This window comes from Melozone crissalis, unplaced genomic scaffold, assembly GCF_028551555.1.
Source record: "Melozone crissalis strain CALT ecotype California unplaced genomic scaffold, PUWL_Pcris_2 ptg000007l_1, whole genome shotgun sequence".
Lineage (NCBI taxonomy): Eukaryota > Metazoa > Chordata > Aves > Passeriformes > Passerellidae > Melozone > Melozone crissalis.
The window spans coordinates 9,005,887-9,026,569 of NW_026535785.1; the positions used below are offsets into that span (position 1 = coordinate 9,005,887).

Genomic DNA, 20,683 nt, shown 5'->3' on the forward strand with positions numbered 1-20,683 from the left:
TTTACTTACAAAAGGGGAAAAGAGGGTTTGGCAGTGGTGGGCATTCTGTGGGTTGGTGAGATGCTCCTGTGGGAGCAGCAGAAGGTGAAGCATCAGCTTACAGACACTTCAGAGGGGCAGAGCAGGTGCTGTTTTCTAGGAATTCCATTTACAGACAGGGGAGCCAGCTGAAAGCTGCTGTGTTAATAGGAGCATGTGGAAAATGCCCCTTTATTTTGTGGTTATACTCAATTATCTCATCCTTTAAAGCACACAGGAAAGCTGTAGCATTTTTTTACTATAGTTAATGTCCTTTTCTGATCAGTTGTCTATTCAGATGTGATTCTTGGTACTACTGGGGAGGTACCAGTGGCTGAGCACAACCTCAGGAGCCCATGTGATCTGCAATAGTATGAAATGTATATCAGACTCAAGAAGGAGTTTTGAGGGCATTTGGGAAGGAGGAGTATACATCATATACATCCTGAGCTGAATGTAGATGGAGATTCCATCTTTTTGTGTAACTATTCTCAGATTTTCTTTTTCCTCCTCCCATTTTCTTCTAATCTTTCCACCAATTAATGCATATTTCTTCCTGTCCACATTTAATGGTTGTAAGAAGCAGTGATTAAATCTACCATTGTGTAAAATATGAGAACTGGGATTGTTGTTCTCCTGCCAGTCTTCCTAGCAGGCCCCACACACTGATTTCACAAGTGGCTTCTGGAGGCTTCCCTGAATGCCAGGGAAAGTCTGGAAGAAAATGGACATACAGGTTCAGGAGTGGTAGATGGGAAATCTGGAATAATCTTCTGAAAGGTCACGAAAATGTAGATGAGCCTCTTCAATTTGCTGCAGCAAGGAGAATTGCTACACCAAAGTATTAAATAGTCAAAGGAAAGGGCTACAAGAATGATGGTTTTAGCAGCATCCTGAGCAGGAATTTCAGTGGGATTGCGAGGTTTGTGTTTCAATAATTGTGCTTGGCCAAGAGAGTCTGTAAAATAGCCAAGGGGGCAGATGGCAATGCTGTTCCAGTGCTGACCCACAGGCAGCTGTTCATCACTGCAGCTCCTGGCACAGGGAGCAGGAAGGAGCTGCAGTTTTCTGTACTTGTTCTTGTAACTGTCTGCAATATGCAAATATCCAAGAAATTACTGTGCTTTTAACTTGCAGTTCCTTAGCACTTCATAGAAGGGAACCCACTCATGATCTGCTCACATAATAACTAACTGCAGCAATGGGAAAATAGGTCAGGCATTGCAAGAGAGGCAGTCTAGGAATCTACCACTGGAAAATCAAGTCTGTCAAAGTATAATGCAGTGGTAGCATCAGAATGCAGACAAAAATCACCTTGCAGCAATGGAGAAAGCTGCAGAAAACCATCTCCAATGTCCTGTCTGACAGGATGGGGTGGTGCCTTCTTGAGGCAATGACAAGAGACTTGTCCTTTTTCTTACTCATTTGCATGAAATCCACTGATTTCATCCTTTCTGCTTGTGGAAAAAATAAATTCTTCACAGAGGGGCTCCCTACTGGCTTTTATGGGAGAGTTTGGGAAGACTAAACCAGTTTAGTCTGGATTCTTTTCTCTTGACATTGTTCTGTTAAATCAACAATTGTACAGGGGGTGTGATGTGTGGTTTTTATCTTTGGCTGAACAGCTCAGGGATGAAAATCTGCTCTCCTGAGCTCAGGGGCCTGTTGTGGTGCCCAGCTGTGCTCCTGCACCCTGCCCTGTTCTGCCAGGCTCCAGGGCAGGGCTTGTCCCTAGAGCAGGGACGTGGTGTGAGATGCACAGGGAATGCTCTGCAGGAAGGCTGCCCCCCTGCAAAACTGCTCAGGGGCTCTTGGGGCAGTGGGGGGAGTTAAAAGGACTCATTTCTTTCACCCTGTGTTTTCTGCAAGTTCACTACAACAGGTGTGGCACAGTGAGCTGCACCTGACCCACCCACCAGACTGTGATCTGGAGTCAGATCTGTGTTGGTGACATGAGGCTCCACATCACAAAACCAGAGAAAGTGACAGCACAGAATCATTTGAGCCTTGAAATTTTATTATCTTGTTTGCATCAACCAGTTATTCCTTTCAGCACCAATAAAAGACAAAACCTCCTCCATATTGTTTAAAATACCTTGTTTTTATCAGGTCTGTGATTGTGGTTTTCTTGCAGGTAAAGAAACCAATGAAAATATTTAATTTTTTCCTTTTTTTTTTTTAATACATTTATAACAAAATGTCAGAAGGTGTGTGCTTACCATATAAAAACATTAGGTTCCAGAAGGATACAATACCGAAAAATCATTGAAATAAAAAAAGGTTATTCTTATTACAGGACTTCTAAACCTCAGCAATAATACAAGTCTTTAAAAGCATCAAGATTATATTTAAAACAAAATGCCATGGAAAAGTGTGACCTTCAGTAACAATTTGACCCTCATAATGGATAAAATTGGGAGGTTTTCAAAGTGCTTGAATTGTATTTCTGTCCTCATCCTGTAGTGCCAGGAGGAGGCAAAACTGTTTCATTTCTGAGCTGATGATATGTGGTGACACTGCTGTGCTGCTGTGTGAGCCAGGGTAGCTCACACACCAAACTGGGGACAGTCACATTGGCTTCACCTGACCACCAAACAAAGGCCATTGAAAAAAAATCCTCATTGGAATTGTATGTTCCTTAAATCTTACTGTCTCACCCACAAGTAGGCCTGAGGGTCTGGCCAGACTAACTGAGGGTGTTTTTGGGATGAAACTGTCATGATACTGGCACAAGGCAGGTGAGCTCCCTCTGCAGCCAGCAGGACACACCTTTGGGGTCAGGCCTCTCCTGGAGCCAGGCTCTGGTGGTTTCTGTTTGGGGGCTTTGGGCAGCTGCTGCCAAGTGTCCAGGCTGGGATGGAGCAAAACTGGGCACCCCTGGGATGAGTCAAATGCCTTTCCCCCAGCATGAGGCTGGGGGTGCCTCCCTGGGCTCAGTGCCTCCATCTCTAGGGTGCATTTTTGAAGTGATCTAAAGTTGCCAACTTTGTCAGGACCTGACACCCTCAAAACTCCTGGAAATGCTTGGTTTTCTACTGTCCTCCTTGGGCCTTTTGTTCACTTGTTCTAGAAGTGCTGTTGTAAAATGCAAACTGAACATGAGAAACAAAAGATATTATCTAGCTTTTATAAAAAGATTTCATTTCATCTGCAGTATCCCTGGTGAGGGGCAGGTATTAACCAAGCATAGTCTTATCAGTCACTTCTTGAAGATGCCTGAAATCCCAGTACAAAGTGGGATAAGCACAGTAGAGTAAGCTTAACTTGATTTCTTATAATAGTCTACTTATAAATTGGGTCATGCTACCCATAAGCAAAGTAGGATTGACATCTGAAAAAGCTTTCCAGGGTTTGTTCTCCTGGGTGTGGTCTCTTTACCCCCAGCCCTGCCCTCCCTTTTCTTAAAATGCAAATATTTTATTCTACAGTGTCTGCCTAAGGCCTGTGATGGTTGCTATTGTGCCAGAACAGGCATTGTCTGGGTGGATTCTCTGTGGGCTGTTGGATGGAGCTGTGGTGGCTGGAGCAGTGTAGGTAAAACTCACTTTTCTCCTGGAGGCCACTGTCGTGGAAGGGGAAGCCTGCTCATTCCAGCTCACTGCTACAGACACTCTCTGACCCCTGCAAGCACTGCCAAGGCAGCAGAAGGCACAGGATCCATGCAAAAACCAAGGAGCATCTGCAGAGTGGTGCCACAATGCTGAACCCCCCAGCATCCCTCCCTTGCAAAGCCACATCCCCAAGACAGCAAATTAGAACTACTCACACTGGTTAAATGTGTGTGTATTGTGTAAGAGAGCATTTTACAGCTAGCCAGTTCTTAAGCACTGAGGAACTAGGAACATCAAAATCTAAAACAGTTTACTTCAAATTTGAAAAAAACATTTCTCAGCATGTCTCAAAAAGTTGATGAAAGTGGCTGATTTTTAGTCAGCACAAAGCCACAGAACACATTTTAAAGTAATTTAGACCATGATAGTTTTACTGTAAATAATATAACATTGTTTGGCAGTAGTTTTATGTTTGTATCCCACACAGTGTCAAATTCAGCTCCTGCAACTGATACTTGGTGAAATTGATATCAAATTTTAATTTACATTGTTAGGAAAACTATTAAAAATACCGTACCTTGTAGTTAGTTTTACTACTGAGAAATATCTGCTGGACAGCACACAAATTGCTACTGGTACCGTTTGGGTTTTTTAAAAAAGATTAATAAAATACAAGCAAGATAGAAAACAGGATTAAAAAGCATTGGTTTGGGTACAAGTTTTTCTGAATTGACTGGAGCAATAAGAAACCCGAAAAACATATTGCACATATGTGCACCCTCTGTATAAAGACAGACATACAAAGTGGGAAACTGGTGGTGCACTGGGGTAGTACACTAAAGTCTCTGATTCTGTAAACTTGAATTCCTAATTTTATAAAAAGGGGAGCTGAGTCTGGTTCCATTTTTGAGTCCCCATGGGTTACACTTCAGACTACCCCATGGTTTGGCACAGTACACTTTTAAGAGGCAGTCTCTGCTGAAGGAACCCCAGGACTGGAAAACGAGGCATAAAATGAGTCAAGACCAGGTGCAGAGGGAGAGTGTGAGCAGTGGCCTTGCTGCCTCCTTGGAATTAGCCAATACTGTTAGTCCTGTACTCTCACGACTACTACGAGTTTCTCTATTTGCAAAATCAGATCTAAGTACAAGTTCTGTTGGTTACTGTAGCTAACTAAGCAAGTACCAGAAGCTGTGCAGACTGAGATTTCTAATTTAGATCTATTCTGATTTAGCTCAAGCTGATTCACAGCAAGTGTAAACTAAACCAAAACAAGAGCGTCCTCAGGAGTTTGTGGGCAGCATAACTAAAACAGGTTACTTAATGGAGTACATCTAATATTGGGTTAACTCTTCTTAACACAGGGGATTTGTAATGCAAGAGGAAATAAAACTAAACTAGAACAGGAAATAGGCAGAACAAACTAAGTGAGGGTTAAAAGAGAAGGGGTTTCATTGTTCTCCCAACAACACAAACCCTCTGAAATTAAATCCCTAAAAAATGCCAAGTCTCATTATGGACCTGATTCTCAGGTTTTCATTATTTTTAAGGTTACAGAGGCTGGGTAGGTCAGGTCATGGGGACAAGATGGCAGAGGGGAGCCCCACATTTGAAGAGCTTTAATGGAAATAACTATGATTCAGGTGGCAAGACCCCCATTCAAGTCTGTGGGTGCTTCAAATGGAGAATCGTGTCTCACAGACATCAAAATAGCCTCTGTTCCTGGGAAGCAGTTACCTAAGGCCAAGAGTCACAGTTCTATTCTCTACTCTCCTTCTGGCCACGTTCCACTTCCCCTTTAAGTGTACTGATTCCTTTAGAAAATGCTCAGGTTATTCTGCCTTATCAATCATACACTGTTCTACACCTTTTCTCCCCCCAAATGTCTCTTATGTTTATTTTTACTCTATATCTAGCATGCATTTTACAATTCATTTCCCACTTACCCTTTCTAGCTAAGGCAGAATGTTGGCTCTGGTGTTACCAATGGTACTACAGGAATCTATTCACTCTACTGTAACATACATATCCCATACCATAATTCAGAACTGTCCCACACATGGGAAAGAAAGACATTACAGGGAAACTATTTCTTCTCAAGGGAATAGGTTGCATTTAGAAAGCTGAAGGCCTGATTCTGGAGTCATCATTCAGACAAAAGAGTTCATAATTTCAGTGGGAACACAGCTGGAATAAGGGTGGGACTGTGTTCTTGAAGTCTCGATTCCAAATCTTTTTATTATCCTTCAATCAGACAGGAAGACACCGGTCTGCAAATTGAAGAGAGTTGTTTGGTTTAAGGTCTACCTGTACTGACAGAAGGGTTTCCAGTCCCAGGAGGCTCTGGCTGGGCCTGCTTTGTGCCCTCCCTTGCCTGCTGCCAGGTTCCTCTGCCCGGTTCCTCCCGTGCATGCAGTGCGGGCGCATGCGGCTGCTGCGAGCACGAACTACGACTGTCACAGGCTAAAGAAAGAGAAAAAGCTGCAGCTTTGTAGTTAGACAAAGAAATGATGCAAAAAACCATTGAGCAGCACTAACTCACAGACTAAGTACAAACTAAATTGTGCTATATATTAGTATAAAAACATGTTTTAGTAAGAATGGCACTGGTTCAGAAGGAATTAGGACTTCCATCTCGGTTCCGTTCGGTCCACAGTGAAAGCTTTGTAGTACAGGCCTGCCCTGTTGCCTGAGCCACTTGTGACAGTGGCTTTTGGCCACAGCCCCTTCCATTTCTTCCCTTTTCAGATCCACATTGTTGGTACTTTCTGGGAGTTGCCCAGGTCAGGTCTTGTCACCTTTCCTAACGTGGCACCAGAATAGATCGTTCTTATCCTCTGATATTTTTGAAATATCACTCATGTTTCCCTCTTTAATCTCTCTGAGCTGGTTGGTTTTAGGGGTCATCCTCTCCTGTAGACACCATGAGACGCATTGCTACTGGAAGGTGGTCGGTCAGGCCTGCCAGCTGGGTGATAAAGCTGAACTCCTCCACTTCCTGCAGGAGAACAAAAGATAAGGAGCTGAAAAATCAGTCTGTCATTCCACACATCAGAGCTCAGCCTCTTTGAACTACCTTGGTGTATTATAGAGGTGTGGGAGCAGCCTGGTTTGGCTGGGTTTGTGGGGAGCTGCCACTCAGGGCATGGCAGTGCTGCAGAGGGTGAGGTGAGACACATGCAGCTGAGCTGCTCTGGATGAAATCTGTTGGGCCTTTTCTTTCCATTTACAGTAACATCTCTGTTGTTCCAGACTCATCTGCAGTGCTGCAGTAGGTGATCCATGTGCAGGGTATGGTAAATGGATGTGGATGAGCTCCTTGTTTTCATCATGGAACTCTGTACAAGGCAAGGTCCCACACTAGGAAGCAGGCTGTAGCCTACAAGTTTTCTCTCTGGGTACTCCCTCATGTTAGCTTCTCCCTACATACTGCAGAGTTGTAACTTAGGCAGGTTTATATAGGCATAAAAGAACATCCAAACACTTGAAAACATTAAAAAATATTGAGACTGCAGGCACAGGAAAAGCACCAGGCAAGACAAGTGGGCTAAAGCTTAAAAGGAGTGAAATCAAGGTTTGTTGGTTGTTTTAGAAGAGCAGTACATCTATCAGTGCTGCTGCTGAAATCCTCAAACTCAATTTCGTTATGTAGTAGCTTTACAAACACGTTACCTGCATGCAGAAGTGGAAAATAGCAAAGCAGCAGGTCCTCCCAGGAGTATGGGTGTTAATCCAAGCAGAACAGGCTGCAGTGCCATTCAGAGAAGTGTGTTGTGCAAGTTACAGCCTTTTTGGCAACTCTGAAACTCACCACTTTCCACTCCAGGTAGAGACCTTCCTCTGTGTAGAGCATATAGTCAATCCTCCTCCCATTTCCCTTCAGTGATGCCTTCCTCCCCTTCTGACTGGAACCATGGTTCTTGCTGGTGGGATAGACTAAGTATCCTTTCCTTCCTTCTTCACTTTCCAGCACCCTGTTTCATTAAGAAAACAAACAAAGCAAGTTTTAATGTTTAAATGTTTGCTCATCCTGGCCATTTACACCTTACCCAGGGCTCTCTCCAAATCCCTGGTAAGGATAATCCCAGTCCCAAAGGACTGTTAAAGCTGTAAAGCACATCTTTTTCCAAATGTGATTTCCAGTGTGAGGCTGCTCTAACTGCTGACAGTGCTCATGGCAGGCTTGGTATCACTGGTGCTGCCCTAGAGCTCCCTTGAAGCCAGGAGAGCAAACACTGAGAGAGGACCCTGCTATCAGTGCTATAAGGCTGCTCACAGCCCCTCTGTTGATTTCCAGTGTTGCTGACACTGCCAGAGAAGGAAGTTGTTTCCTGGATTGTTTTAGTACAAACCTGAGCACTTTGATACAAACCTCTCCATTCTGATCAGACCAACTCCTGAAATTACAGCATCCAGCCTTACAGACAGGGGATGGGTGAGGACTGGTTTGCAGGAACCCCCATCTGGGTACATGGTGGGTGGTTTGAGCAGGTCTCAGCGTCAGATTACTGTGTCTTGCACCCCAAGCCCTTCCTTCACTAGAAATAACAGCCTAATTTGCTTGATTCCTGTCTGTGACACTGCAGACTCCACATGGAGGAGTTACTCAGCAGGTGTGCTAGCACTGCCCTCCCACCTTGCCAGATTTCCCAGCCCAAGCCCACATACAGAAGCACTCAAAACTGAGAATTGGTTTTCGAGGTACCAATCTTGTGTTCCAGGAAATAAGATGCTGCTCTCCCATTAAAATACTTATTTTGGGTGTTTAAACATTACCTGTAGGCTTTAAACAGAAGACTATCAAGGCCCTGAGCAACTCAATCTAACTTTGAACTGAGCCTAGCTTCAAACATGACCTTGGACCACGTACCCCACAAAGGTTCCTGGCACTCTGTTCTTAGAGTAATCCTGTGCTGTTCTGGGCTGTTTTGCTGTTGTGTTGGACTTTGAGGGAAACTTCTTTCACCCTCCTGTGTTCTATTTCAGAGCTCTGCCAAAGGAGCACTGAGAGGAACAGCCCCAACCATGCGAGCCAAGCTGGAATGGGACCCACCCACGCTGGGGATTGTGCCCAGGTGATACCAAGTCCAGCACAGGTGAGTGCACACCCCACACAGACAGGGCTGCTCAGGCTGTGGTTTTGCTGTATCTGCCTTAAAATACAAACTTTCAAAAGCACCTCCTCAAAAATCTCCTTCTTTACTCACCTGCCCAGACCTGAGCTCAGGGTTCTGTGCTTTCCCTTGCAAGGGCTGATTTTGCCATTAAGCTGCATCATCAACTGCTGCAGGAGAAACACTGAGCCATGAGCTTGGCTCCTTGCAGGCACAAAGCCTCTAATTTCACCTTGGAGAAAAATAAGGTCTTTTTGATCACCTAGTTCTTAAGACTTGACTTGGATGGGTTCTATGGGGCTGGGTTCAGGAATTTTTTTAATGCAGACATGTGGGACTACAGAATGGAGGAAAAACAAGGGACAAGCACTTGTGGTATATTTTAATGTGTGAGATTCATATGGTTGCTTTGTCAGATTTTGGGATATTGGAAGGACCTGATTGCTGGCAGTGGGGACCCAGCACTGGCTATGGCTGTTCAGGTCTCAGTAGTGTTATAATCTCTAAGTTTGGGTCAGTTGGTACATTTAAAGGTGCATTTTTTTGTGCTGCAGCAGATAACAATGACAAAATCCTGTAGTCATCTGCTCAGAACTTTTCTTAACTCCTTTTCAGACTTAGGAAGGCATTGAAGGTTCTTAGAGCTTACTTTAATCAGTTTATGAAAGTAAACTTTCTTTTGTGTGTTGCTCTGTTTTAATAATAACTCACATTAAATTAGCTTATTGTCTGCACCCCATTTTGATTCTCCAAAGAGCTCTTGCAAATTATTCACTTCCTTAGATTGTTTTTCTAGGTTCAAGGAAGCAAGTTCTTTGATGAGGTACTGACCTCTTTCAAAAATTGTATTTATATTTGGCAAAGCTAATTAAGTAACAAACTAGAAGAAACTGCTGATTAGCTCTGCAGCACTAGTGCAAAAAAAAAAAAACCACACTTATTTGCATTAGTTTAAGACAAGAATTTGTTTCAGCTTCAGTTATGTCTTTTGAAAAGTCTCTGAGTGCTGGGTACTCACTTAACTGCACATCTGCTGGTTGAAGGGAAATATTAATTTCAAATACACAGGGGAGGCAAATTGTGAATGTGCATGCATGTGCTGCTGCTGAGAACTTGCTCCTCTCTGTGCACAGGGGTTTAATGTTTGTCTCTCCAGGACAGCTGGCTCAGCCATGCTGGCAGTTAAACCCTGACAATTTGAGGGAACATTTCTAATCATGACTGAGCACACCTAAACCTCAATTTTACCAGAATAACTGTCTTGGTTCATAGGATACAAAGCAAGGCAGAACGAAATAATTTGAACTTTGTTTTCCCCTGGCAGGGTTTCAGTCCCAGGTACCCCAGAGCTGGAGAGAGAAAGCTCCATCCCTGTGGTGGTTCCTTGTGTGGTGCTGACCCAGCTGCAGCCAAGGAGCACCAAGAGCAGTGACTGCAAGGGAGCCACAAAGCAAAACTCCCCATCCCAGACCTCGAGGGACCAGCCCTCATTCTGGCCAGGGGCCCCTGAGCTAAGGAAGACTTTTCTCACTGGTATTGAAGCCTTTAGCCCAGAACTGGGAGCCCCTGACCAGCAGAGGAGACTGGAAAAAATTGCATTTAAATTTTTCCTCAGCTGTGCTGGAATGTGTTCTCTTAGATTTGCCTCTGGTCAGGATTCAGAGATAAAACTGGCTTTATTCCAGGACTTAAAGATGACAATCATCTCTGTGAGATGGGATTATTTGTGTGCATTTCTTGAAACCTTTCTGAGCAGAAGCTTGTGTGGCTTCCAGGACTGTGGCAGGGCCCCATTATTATTATATCTAACTTATTAATTGTTTGATAATTATAAATGACTTGCTTATTACTTGTACCAAGTCTTTTGTTCTAGTTTGATGTTTTACATACACTGTGCTTAACTCAAAAGACATAGTTAAGAATGAGTTCTTCTGCTTTTATGGCCTACTTATTTTAGTAATGTGAAATAGCTAATTTTATTTATAAACCAGAGAAGAGTGCTGATGAAGAAATAATTCTCTGGGTAGCTGACATTGCCAATTTAAATGTCTGTAAAGCTTTATCAAGGTTTATTATGGAAAAATTTGAGAATGGATCAATTCTAGGCAGTACCCTGCTTTGCTGTGTATGTGAACAATATTTGTTAGCTAGATAGTGCCCCCCAGCCACTGTGCTATTTAACATTTAAATGTCTTTAAAGGCCAGATTCCATTAATTGCTTTACATTTCCTGGAATTTCCTTGCAAATTCCCTGTTTGCCAGTTCATTGCAGATACAGCAGGACAGGCTCCCTCAGCCTCTCATGGAAACCATGGCTCTGCAATAGATGAGCCCTCCACAGAATGCACCCATGCAGAGCCCTGTGTCCCTGCAGAGCTGCAGAAAGAGCCAGGGGGATTTACAGTCTCACAGAGGTTATTCCATCAGTGCAAGAGAACTATAACACATTGCAGGAAATTGAAAGCCAACTTAGCAGGCAGGAAGCCTTATGTGTATTCTGCTCCCAGCACTCAAGGCTATTTTTCAGTTGTCACAGCCAGAGGTGTTGTGCATGCCCAGAGGCAGCACAAGTAATATTCTTAATTTGTTATTGATTATTTGATGGCTCCCTGTTTAATCAGTCATGTATTTGTCAGTGGAACAGAACTGCTGAACACCAGTAACTCTTCAGGGAATTAAACATAATAACCCAAAAGGAGTTTTGTGACACATTGTCTGAAAAGGCCACTTTGAAACACAGGTTTGTTTGGGCTTTGGTTTGGTTTGGTTTTCTTAGGAGATGAAGTGGGTTAGGTTTTGTTTTGGTGTTTTGGTGTTTTTAAATGCTCCAAACCTGCTCTTGGAGGCATAAGATATAATGTTATATCCATATATATTTACATTAGCAAACTTGATTGTAGAGCCAAATTACCTTATTTTTGCTTTCCAGAAATCCCTTTCACATGTACTAAAGTTATGTTTTTAATGTGTGAATAGAAATTTCTGGAAAATTTGTAATGTCTCAAATGTGCAAAGCAGGATTCGCTATAAAAAAATTTATTTTGGATGTAAACTAAAGCCAAACTTGATGCCTAGAATTCCATTTCTTTGTTCAAAACTGAAAGAAAACTTCAGGGTGTGGCCTCACTTAATGCATTCATGAAGTGTCCATCTGTGCCCTGAAGTGTACTGTGCTTGGTGAGTAATTGCACAAACCTCCTATAATGTGCCATTTCCATTATGTGTGTCAACAGAAACATCTGGACTGACTTATTAATTTAAATAATTTTACCTCTGTAGCATATTTTGGTAATGCATAGTTAGAACATCTTTTATAGTAAGTCATGATGCTGAGGTATTTATTTAGCACAGTGAACTTGCCTTCATGGTAGAGAAGGTGACAAAAGGATTGGCACATTAATTAAGTGCTGCTCTAAAATGTACAAAGCTTATTAATTTCTCTCTACTGGCATATTATTTAACAAACAGGTATTCAAGAGATTTATCTTAAGACCTCTGTTAATTAATTTTTTTTTTTATTTCTCATAACTCCCCAAGCTCAAACTACAGACACCTGTTTCTCAATATCAAACATTCCTTAGAGGTGATGCTGCACTAGTATCACTGGAAGATCCTGAGCCATATTTTTAGTTCTGTCTGCTATGCAGCTAAATTCCTGTCTGTATTTGTGAGCTGGTGTTTTAGGTGCATTGAACTCTGCAGTGAATGGGTAACTCAGTAGTTGGTGGGCTGGGGGTGGTGTTTTAAACTTCGTGGGGTTTTTATTTGAGGAAAACTACATTTCCTTTTTGCTGCCCTTTGCTGTGACCTCAGAACTGGCTGCCTGCAGACACTTTCAGACAAGCTGTCCATGCTCTCTTTTTGGGAGTGCTTGGAGTTCCTTGTGCCATGGGCCTGCCCAGGTAGGACCAGCTCTGGAGACAGACAGACACTGCCTGCAGCTCTCTCATCTTTCCACCCACTGAAGCCAACCCCATTTGACCTAGAGAATCAGCCCCTTTTATCCTCTTCCCCAAACATCCCTGGGTAAAAATTGGATTATTTGTTTTGTTTTCAGTCCATAAAATACCTCTCAGTCTGAACATCTGAAATGTTAAACAGCAAGCAATGAACTTGCTTGCTTTTTTCAGAACTGTCTAAAAGGTGTGGAAAGGTTAGGAATTGCATACTTCTGTAGGTTATCTGGGGTGCACACTTCTTCATCATATAATCCTTCAGGATCCAGCAGGGTACCTGTGAACAGAAAGGGAGATGTGAGTGTCCCAGCACAGCTCCTGGATGTGCCTCTTGGGCAGCTTGCAGAGGCACAGGTGTGTGGGACAGAGGGGACTGCTCTGAAAGCTGTGTGTTCACTTCTCCCTCCAGACCTCCCTACTGCCTGACACCTTGCAAATGTCTCCACACTTCCACTTGCTCAGCCCCCATGACTCTAATTTGTTTTTCTCCTACCACAGAGTAAAACCTCATTATTAAAAAGTTCTACTTAACTTTAGTACCTTCACAGTTATTAAAGCTCCTCTGGGGAAAGTAATAATTCCTGTTCTAAAACTTCAGTGAGTTCAACCGAGTCTCACCAGGTATTAATATCTCAGAGTTCCAGGAAATCTTTTGTAATACAAACCTTACAAATTCATGGAGTTGGTTTGCTTTGTTACATCCTCACTATTTATTGAGCACCAAATGGAACACTCTGAGCAGAAGCTGCAGGCTTTCACTGCATGCACAAAGTACAGAAACAATAAATTGGCTACCTTCCCCTCCAAGTAATCTAGAGATTATTTTTGAAGTAGAATATTTGGGGAAGGCATTCAGCTAGCTTGATGCATTCAGTGGCTTGATGCACTTGTAGAATGTGGAATGCAGTTCCAGATCTCTGTTTGGTGCTTAATTATCATTCCACGAGATATTGTTAAAGTCTGTAAAATTTATGGTATAGAAATACCATAATAAATATAAATATTATAAATTGATATTGTATTATTATATATATATATTATGTATTATATTATATTATATTATATTATATTATGTTTTTATAAATATTTGTCCTCCACCAAACCCTCGCTGCTGGTCAGCTGAAGCAGCAGCAGCTGCTTGGGGCAGGCTGTGGGTGGCAGAAGGGAGGCATCCCCACACTGAGAGCTGGAGAACTCTTACCGATTGCCCAAGGCTTGTCCTCCCCAGGACCAACTCGACACGGGTCTTTGTAGTGTGTAAACAGAGAGTGCTGTTGCTCCAGCTTGTCCTCTGCAGGGAAAGAACAAGCCCAGGAAAAGGCACATCAGCTCCTGGTTGTGAACCTGTGCACAGCTCTGTGTTCTGACACAAAAGCAACACCAAGCCCCCGATTTTCCTCAGTAGGAGAATCCTAAATACAAAGGTTTGATTTGAGTCACTTCAGCCACAGCTTTGCTGCACAGCAGGGTCTTGCCTCTGTCAGAAATTCCAGCAAATGTTTGCCATTAACAGTGCTTTCCTGTGCTTTCTTACAAAGTCTTTTCAGTGGAAGATATTTTTGGAGTTTTCAGCTCTAAGCTGAAGTGAGTTTTTCAGTGATTCTCCTCCCTCTGCCACTGCCATTGTTTGCTTACACAGTACAAAACTTGTTGAGATAGAACACCCAGAGGGGAGCTGGGCTGGCTTCCCAATGGCAAAGGAAATGCCTGTTTGGGGGCAAATTCACACATCTCAGTACGTTTGAAGATAAAACCTTATGCTTTCTTTGCTCCAGAAGAATTCACTGACTGAATGTTTTCCAAGCTATAGCAGATCAGAGAAAGGACAGGCAATTGATAATTTGCTTGGGATGTTATCTGCAGCATTAAAGCCATTCTAAACATAATCAGCATGACTATCAAACTTTAAATTAAATTCTTCCTAGCTGCTGCTGTGCTCCTTGCATTGAAAGCACATCAAACTCCAAGAATCACTTGGTAAGAAATCCCACAAAACTGCACACACCAGCATTTCAGAGCCAGAGCAAACCAGCAGGTTCCAGTTCTGTGAGTGCTGCTTATCAGCACAATCACCATATCTGGGCAAGAAACTGGAACCTGAAAGTGCCAGTGGCTACAATCCCACTGTTAAATGGCAAAGAAACTGCAAACAGCTCCTGAAAACTTCTCACAGCACTTACAGCTTTTACAAGGCTAAAACATCTTAGCAACGCTTGAAGGCTCTCTCTTAGGAGAATATTCACCTGAGTTTGGAGCTGCTGCTGCTGCTGTTGTGAAAATGGGAAATAAAGTCCAAAACAAAACTCTGAATGTGAGTTGTGTCTCTTAGACAGAGCCCAGCTCACACACCAAGGATTACATGAAATCTCCTCATGTAAAATGCTGCTCTTGCCAAGGAAGGAGCTGCTGATCTCTTGCTGAACAAAAAGCTGGAGTGAAGCAGTGCTGTGCTCACAGCTGTTGGCTCGTTTGCCATTTTGTTATTCAGTCTTTAGTTGAGCTGACTGGCAGTTCATCTGGCTCATTACATCTTCCCAGCCAGCTCTCAGTCTTGACAACACCCTCAGAACTGCAAGAAGATGAAAAACTAATTTCTGAGTGAATCCTGGACTTGTAGCAGATGATTGGAACATTGACCTTGCCTAAGTTCTGCCACGTGGGCAATTGTTCACACAGAGAATTGTTCTTTCTGTCTGAGCAGCCAATTGGTTTGTTTAATGTTTATGGAAAAGTAGAAGATGAAATCTTTGCCATTTTTCATTTGTCCAGGTTTTCCCTTGTTGTATCATATGTCTACAGAATCTCCCTCAAAACCAAGATAGATTAAAAAATATTAATTTACAGCTGTGGGACTGACCATGGCAAGTCACAGCTGGTGACACAAAACTTTGCCCATCTGATTGGAAGGCTTTTTTTCTTATTCTAAATGGTTTAAAAACATCACAGACCTTTACGCAAGTCAGTTGAAAGCAACTTAAGGAACTTTCTGATAACAGTAAGGAACTTTGTGATAACATTCGCACTAAGTGTGAATTCCCTGTACAAATGTTGCCATAATGTTCTGTAAAACTGAGCTGCAGAAAATTTGTCATAAGCATAAGGTCACTCAGGGACCTAAAGATCTTTGAAAACTGTACTGTCAATATAACTAAGAATAGAAGCTTGGTATTCACTGAAGCATTAATTAACTGTTGTATCAGTCTGTGGATTGGGGAAGGATGCAGAAAATCACAAAGAGAATTACAGGAAGCTAATTATTGCTTTAAAAAAACTTAAGATACTCAATTAACCTATAATGCTCACAAATGTCCCTAAAACAATGAGTAATGTTAAAAGGGAGGAGAGAACTTTAAAACATTGCATTAATCTTGCTTAGTATGGAAAGAAAGCAATCTGAAAATAAATGAAAAAAAAAGGAATAGCCAACTTCATTCCAGTTTCCAGGCTGGGTGCATTTTAAAGGGGAGTGTGATGTAAATAAGCATCAGAGATAGCAAAGATAAAATTAATTTTTATAATCCATTTTTCAATCCTCTGTAGCAGTAGTTGCAATGTTTACAGCTATTATTTGCAAAAGCAAATTGTTATTTTTGCTTTGTCATTAAAAAGACAGCTCAGAATTGCATTAATTATGCTCTGTGCTTCTTGTGAAAGATCTTGGGTAGAGTGCCAACAGTTCTCAGGTGGAGAGTCCTGACCATATGTTCCACCTCACAGCTCACTCCAGTCTCTCTCCTCGTGCTGCAGAGCCCATTCACTCTCCATTTGTGATGGGACTGGGCAGGCTCCCATTTGGTTTGCAGCAGCTTGTTCATTTCCTTGATGGACACCTTTGCCTCCAGGCCACTCCATGCCGACAACAGTGAAAATGAACTGAAATGCTCAGACCACAGCAGATGTGTCTGTCTGTCTGTCTGTCTGTGTCCCAGCCCCTGCCTGCCCTGCTGCAGCTCCTCAGCCCGTGGGGCACATAGAGAGCTGCTATTGACCATTTCCTTCCTGGATTCCCCCAAAACCTCACCACTTCTGCTGCACTGTTCTTCCCCCTAAGATGTGTTTGTCTGGCTGCAGCCTTGTGCAGCCACTGCTCCCCTCAGCAGTGACCATGCTGAGTTCACTTTGGAGCCAAAGTTGTGATGGATTCCCTGTTTGTACATATGAGCTAGAAATAAGTGAGAGAAGGGCTGGGGTTTGGGCTGGTGGCCTTTTCTACCAAACTTTGCTAAAATCCTCCATTTCATGTGTCTGATACAAGTAATGAGATTAGAGACTACACTCTGGGGGTTTTTAGCTCAGACAATGGTTATAAAAACCACAGAATCCACTGCGTGCTGTTGGCCTATTCACCTGTCCATCCACAAACCCTGCTCTGAGCTGCTGAATCCTTGTGGGTGCTGCAGTCTGATGTGCCTGGGCAGTGCCCTGTGCTGATCGTGTCCCAGTGCTGATCCTGTCCCTGTGCCTGCCCCCTGCTCTCTGTGTCACATTTCAGCCCCAGCCTCTGATCCATGGGCCAGCTCCAGCCCAGCAGTGTCTGAGCTGGACAGAGCAGGGAGGCACAGAGGATGCAGACACAACCCTCTGCAATCCACATTGGCAATTTAACTGTTGCACAGTATAATATTCATGTTTGGAAAAAGCTTCCGTCTCTGTGAGCTCACCACCCATTAATTATGGTTTTGTGGATTTCTTTTTCTAGTACCCTCAGCATCCAATTAAAAGGAAAAAACAAATTTCTTAAAATAAAAAAAAAATCAGAAGTACATAGCATCAGTTAATTTTTTTCCAAGACTGATTCAGCAAAGTTGAATTCTCTCTGCAGCATTAGTCTCCTATGTTTGCATATATGTACTACCAAATTATTTTTAACTGCATGAATTTACTACTTTTTCTCCACAAAAATCCCACACATGTCTTTCCCAGTAACTAAAACTGTTGAACAGTAAATGTCTATACCTAATTCAAAACTAAACCACTGGATCTGTCCTCATTATTGCTACCACAAGTCACAAATTATTGCTTTGTGCCTTAAAACCCATCATGGTTAATAATTCCACAGACCTCATGGCATGAGCCAAGGGAGTAGCTCACACTCAAAGCTCATACCTATTTTAGAAGTGTCTGCAGCAATTAAGTTTTTCCTAGCAAAAGGCAGTCATAATTCAGTATATAGTCATATACTGTGCAACCCACAGGGATGAAGAACATTCCTATTCCTTTTCAGGACTGGTAGACACCAGGAAAAGGCAAACCTTGTCTTACCAGAGGAGCAGTTATCAAAGTTGAGATCTCCACAGAGTACATCAAAAGCCACCAGCTCCTCTGGATTGGCTGTACTGGAGGAGGAGGTAGATTTTCTGAATTCAGACAGCCAATCTTGAAGCATATCCAGTTGCTCACATCGAACAGTTGTGTCTCCTGTAGCAAACAAACAACAAATCAAGGAGTAAGACTTCCTGTTAGAATGTTATTCAGCCAGATATGAGTTGCTGAGCTGTTGGAGACATCCTGAGAAAAAGGCTGCAAGATAAGAAATGGTGTGGCCAGAAGGGCACTCACAGTGCTGAGCCTGTTGGGAGCTCCATCAGGACTCACTTTTTGGTGATTTGAAGTGTCTCCTTCTGGAACCAGGCACAGCTGAAGAAATGAGAGGATGAGTTCCCTGTGCTGCAGACAACTCCCAAAACAATGATGTTTCTTGTCATAGGAGAATCTCATGCACTATGTTTATAATCAGGAATTCAGAGTTAAAATCCTACTTCAGACAGAACTAGACAGTATGCTCTGGGGCAAATCACTTATCTTGCTTTGCTTTCTAATTTTTAAAAAGGAAAAGTTTAGCTTTCAAGTGTAAATTGTAAATATACATCAGTGGTACATTCAGTTTATACTGTAGCAGTCCATCTGAGGAAGGATTCTCTTTATGGTCAAGAAAAGGATGCCTAAACTGGAAGTATTTTTTCATATTTTCAAAGGTACATGTCGGAAACAAGTTTAGGTAGGTGGAAATCCAAAAACAGGAAACAGGATTCTTTTCACCAGTTCTGGGCAGTTACACCAGGGTGTGCCCTGCTCTACATGGAAGGGTTGAGACTGATTGGTTGCCAAATGGAACCATCTGACACACAAACCAGCTCTTTAATTACAGCAACTAACCACACTTAACTTCAAGCACATCAGGTGAAAAGTCTAATAAAAAATGGTTACTGTCTCTCTCTTACAATGATACAGCAAATCATTTTGGTGTGGTCAAAGGAGCAGAAACATGCATTCTAGAAACAATTATTTACCATATTGTCTTTCCTTTTATTTTGTTCTCAGTCCCTAGAGTTAACAGCTATAATTTTGCTTGTTTCAGACTTTTATAGATATTTGAAGTCAGAACAACATTTCTTTTCTTCAAAATAAAAGATTTGTTTTCAAATGCCAGAATCAGAAGGAAGAGCAGCAAGCCCAAAATTATTTAGTCTGAATAGAATTTTACTTTGACATAATTTACTACTTTGTAAAACCTACTTAGTTATGTATGTCCAGAGCTTCTTTCAGAGGCCACTGTGGAGATGGTGAATATTTAATTCTGCATCCTTACAGTCTATTAATCACTCATCTCAACTGCAGCTGTCACCAGGACTCTTTAGAGACTCTTAAAAAGTGAGTTCTGCAGCATTAGCACTGTCACTGCATTAGCGCACACAGGCTCCAGCCACTAGGGCTTCACCTCCTACCACTGCTGCCCTGTGAAAGGTTGGAATTTCAACATCATCTCGGGGCAGGGGTGAGCAGGAAGGCGTTAAATCAACAGTTAAATACAAACAGAATCAGAAATGTTCAACCAAGGATTATTTGATACGGTGCTAAATAATTAAAAGATATATTGAAAAAACCATGGCTAGGGAAAGAGGGTTTAAAGTAGGTTCTGACACTGACTCATCTCTTCAGGCTGGTAGTTCCAACAGCAAAAAACTTGATTTTTTCTTCTGTTTGTGTTACTCCTAACAAACCTTTACCAGCTGGGCTGTAATATAAAAGCAGATGTGTTTCCCAGATCTATTCCCTAACCTACAGTTTCTTGTCCCCCAGGTTCCCATTGTACCCTGCTCACACAGCTTGGGAAAGCCCCTGTAATGACAGCACAAGGAGGCCCCACAGTGAGGATGGAGCCAAACAAAAGCAGAGGAAATAGGTCAGATGGAACAAATGGAGCCTGGAGCAGGTGACACTCACTACAAAAGGTGTGCGTGACTAACAGATCCTTCCTGCTGAGCTAAAGATAGGGCAGAAATCACAGATCCATGGAATGTGTGAGCTGGGAATGTGAAAGGGACCTTATCCAGCCCAACCCTTCTGCCCAAGCAGGGATCACCTACAGCAGGTTGGTCAGGGCCATGTCCAGTCAGGTCTTGAAAATCTCTGTAGTTGGAGACTCCATAGCCTCTGGGTAGCCTGTTCTGGGACTTTGTCATCCTTGCAATAAAACTCATTTTCCTGTGTGCAAATGGCGTTTCAGTTTGTGCCCAGTGTGTCCTGTCCCATTGCTGGACCCCAGTGAGGAGAGGCTGCCTCCACCTTCCCTGCACCCTCCCATCAGGTGTTCACACTTGGCCAAGAGCTTTCTCCTCCTGCAGCTGTCCCAGCTTTCTCGTTCCTGGTGAAGCTCATTCAAATTCATGGGCTGTCCTCCTTTTGCAGCATCTGAATCTTCCTCTCCTGTGTCCTCTCCTTAGGCTGTACTTTTTCTGACCTGCCATTGTTTCCTCATAAGGAACTTTTAGGCATGGTGCTTGTTGACAAGAAAGCAGTAAAATCTCCTTCCCCACAAAGTCCCAATTTCATAAATTGCTTCATTTTCTAAGAAGTGCTTTTCCATTCCTGAATGGCCAAGGATGTTTCACTCATTTTCTGTGAATTATCCATCTGGCATGGCTTCACCAAATGAGAAATAAAATAACAGGCCCATTACCACATGGGCATAAAACTCAGGCAGCAACCTGTCCCACATCAGCACGAAAAATACAGCAAACCCACTTAACTGAAGCACAAAAAG

The 20,683-nt window shown here is 42.7% G+C and overlaps 1 protein-coding gene across 2 annotated transcripts in view; it reads right to left on the minus strand.

Annotated features, from left to right (window-relative positions):
- Positions 1-2,014: 2,014 nt before the first annotated feature.
- The window catches only part of SMPD3 (sphingomyelin phosphodiesterase 3), a 103,639-nt gene continuing 84,970 nt past the window's right edge, over positions 2,015-20,683 (minus strand). For both annotated transcript variants that reach the window (XM_054296272.1, XM_054296273.1), the window contains exons 4-8: positions 17,902-18,057; positions 13,841-13,930; positions 12,853-12,916; positions 7,381-7,543; positions 2,015-6,567 (exon numbers count right to left, since the gene is read on the minus strand). In XM_054296272.1, coding sequence (XP_054152247.1) covers positions 6,466-6,567; positions 7,381-7,543; positions 12,853-12,916; positions 13,841-13,930; positions 17,902-18,057 — 575 coding nt within the window. In that variant the 3' untranslated portion in view covers positions 2,015-6,465. The remainder of the gene's footprint in view (positions 6,568-7,380; positions 7,544-12,852; positions 12,917-13,840; positions 13,931-17,901; positions 18,058-20,683) is intronic.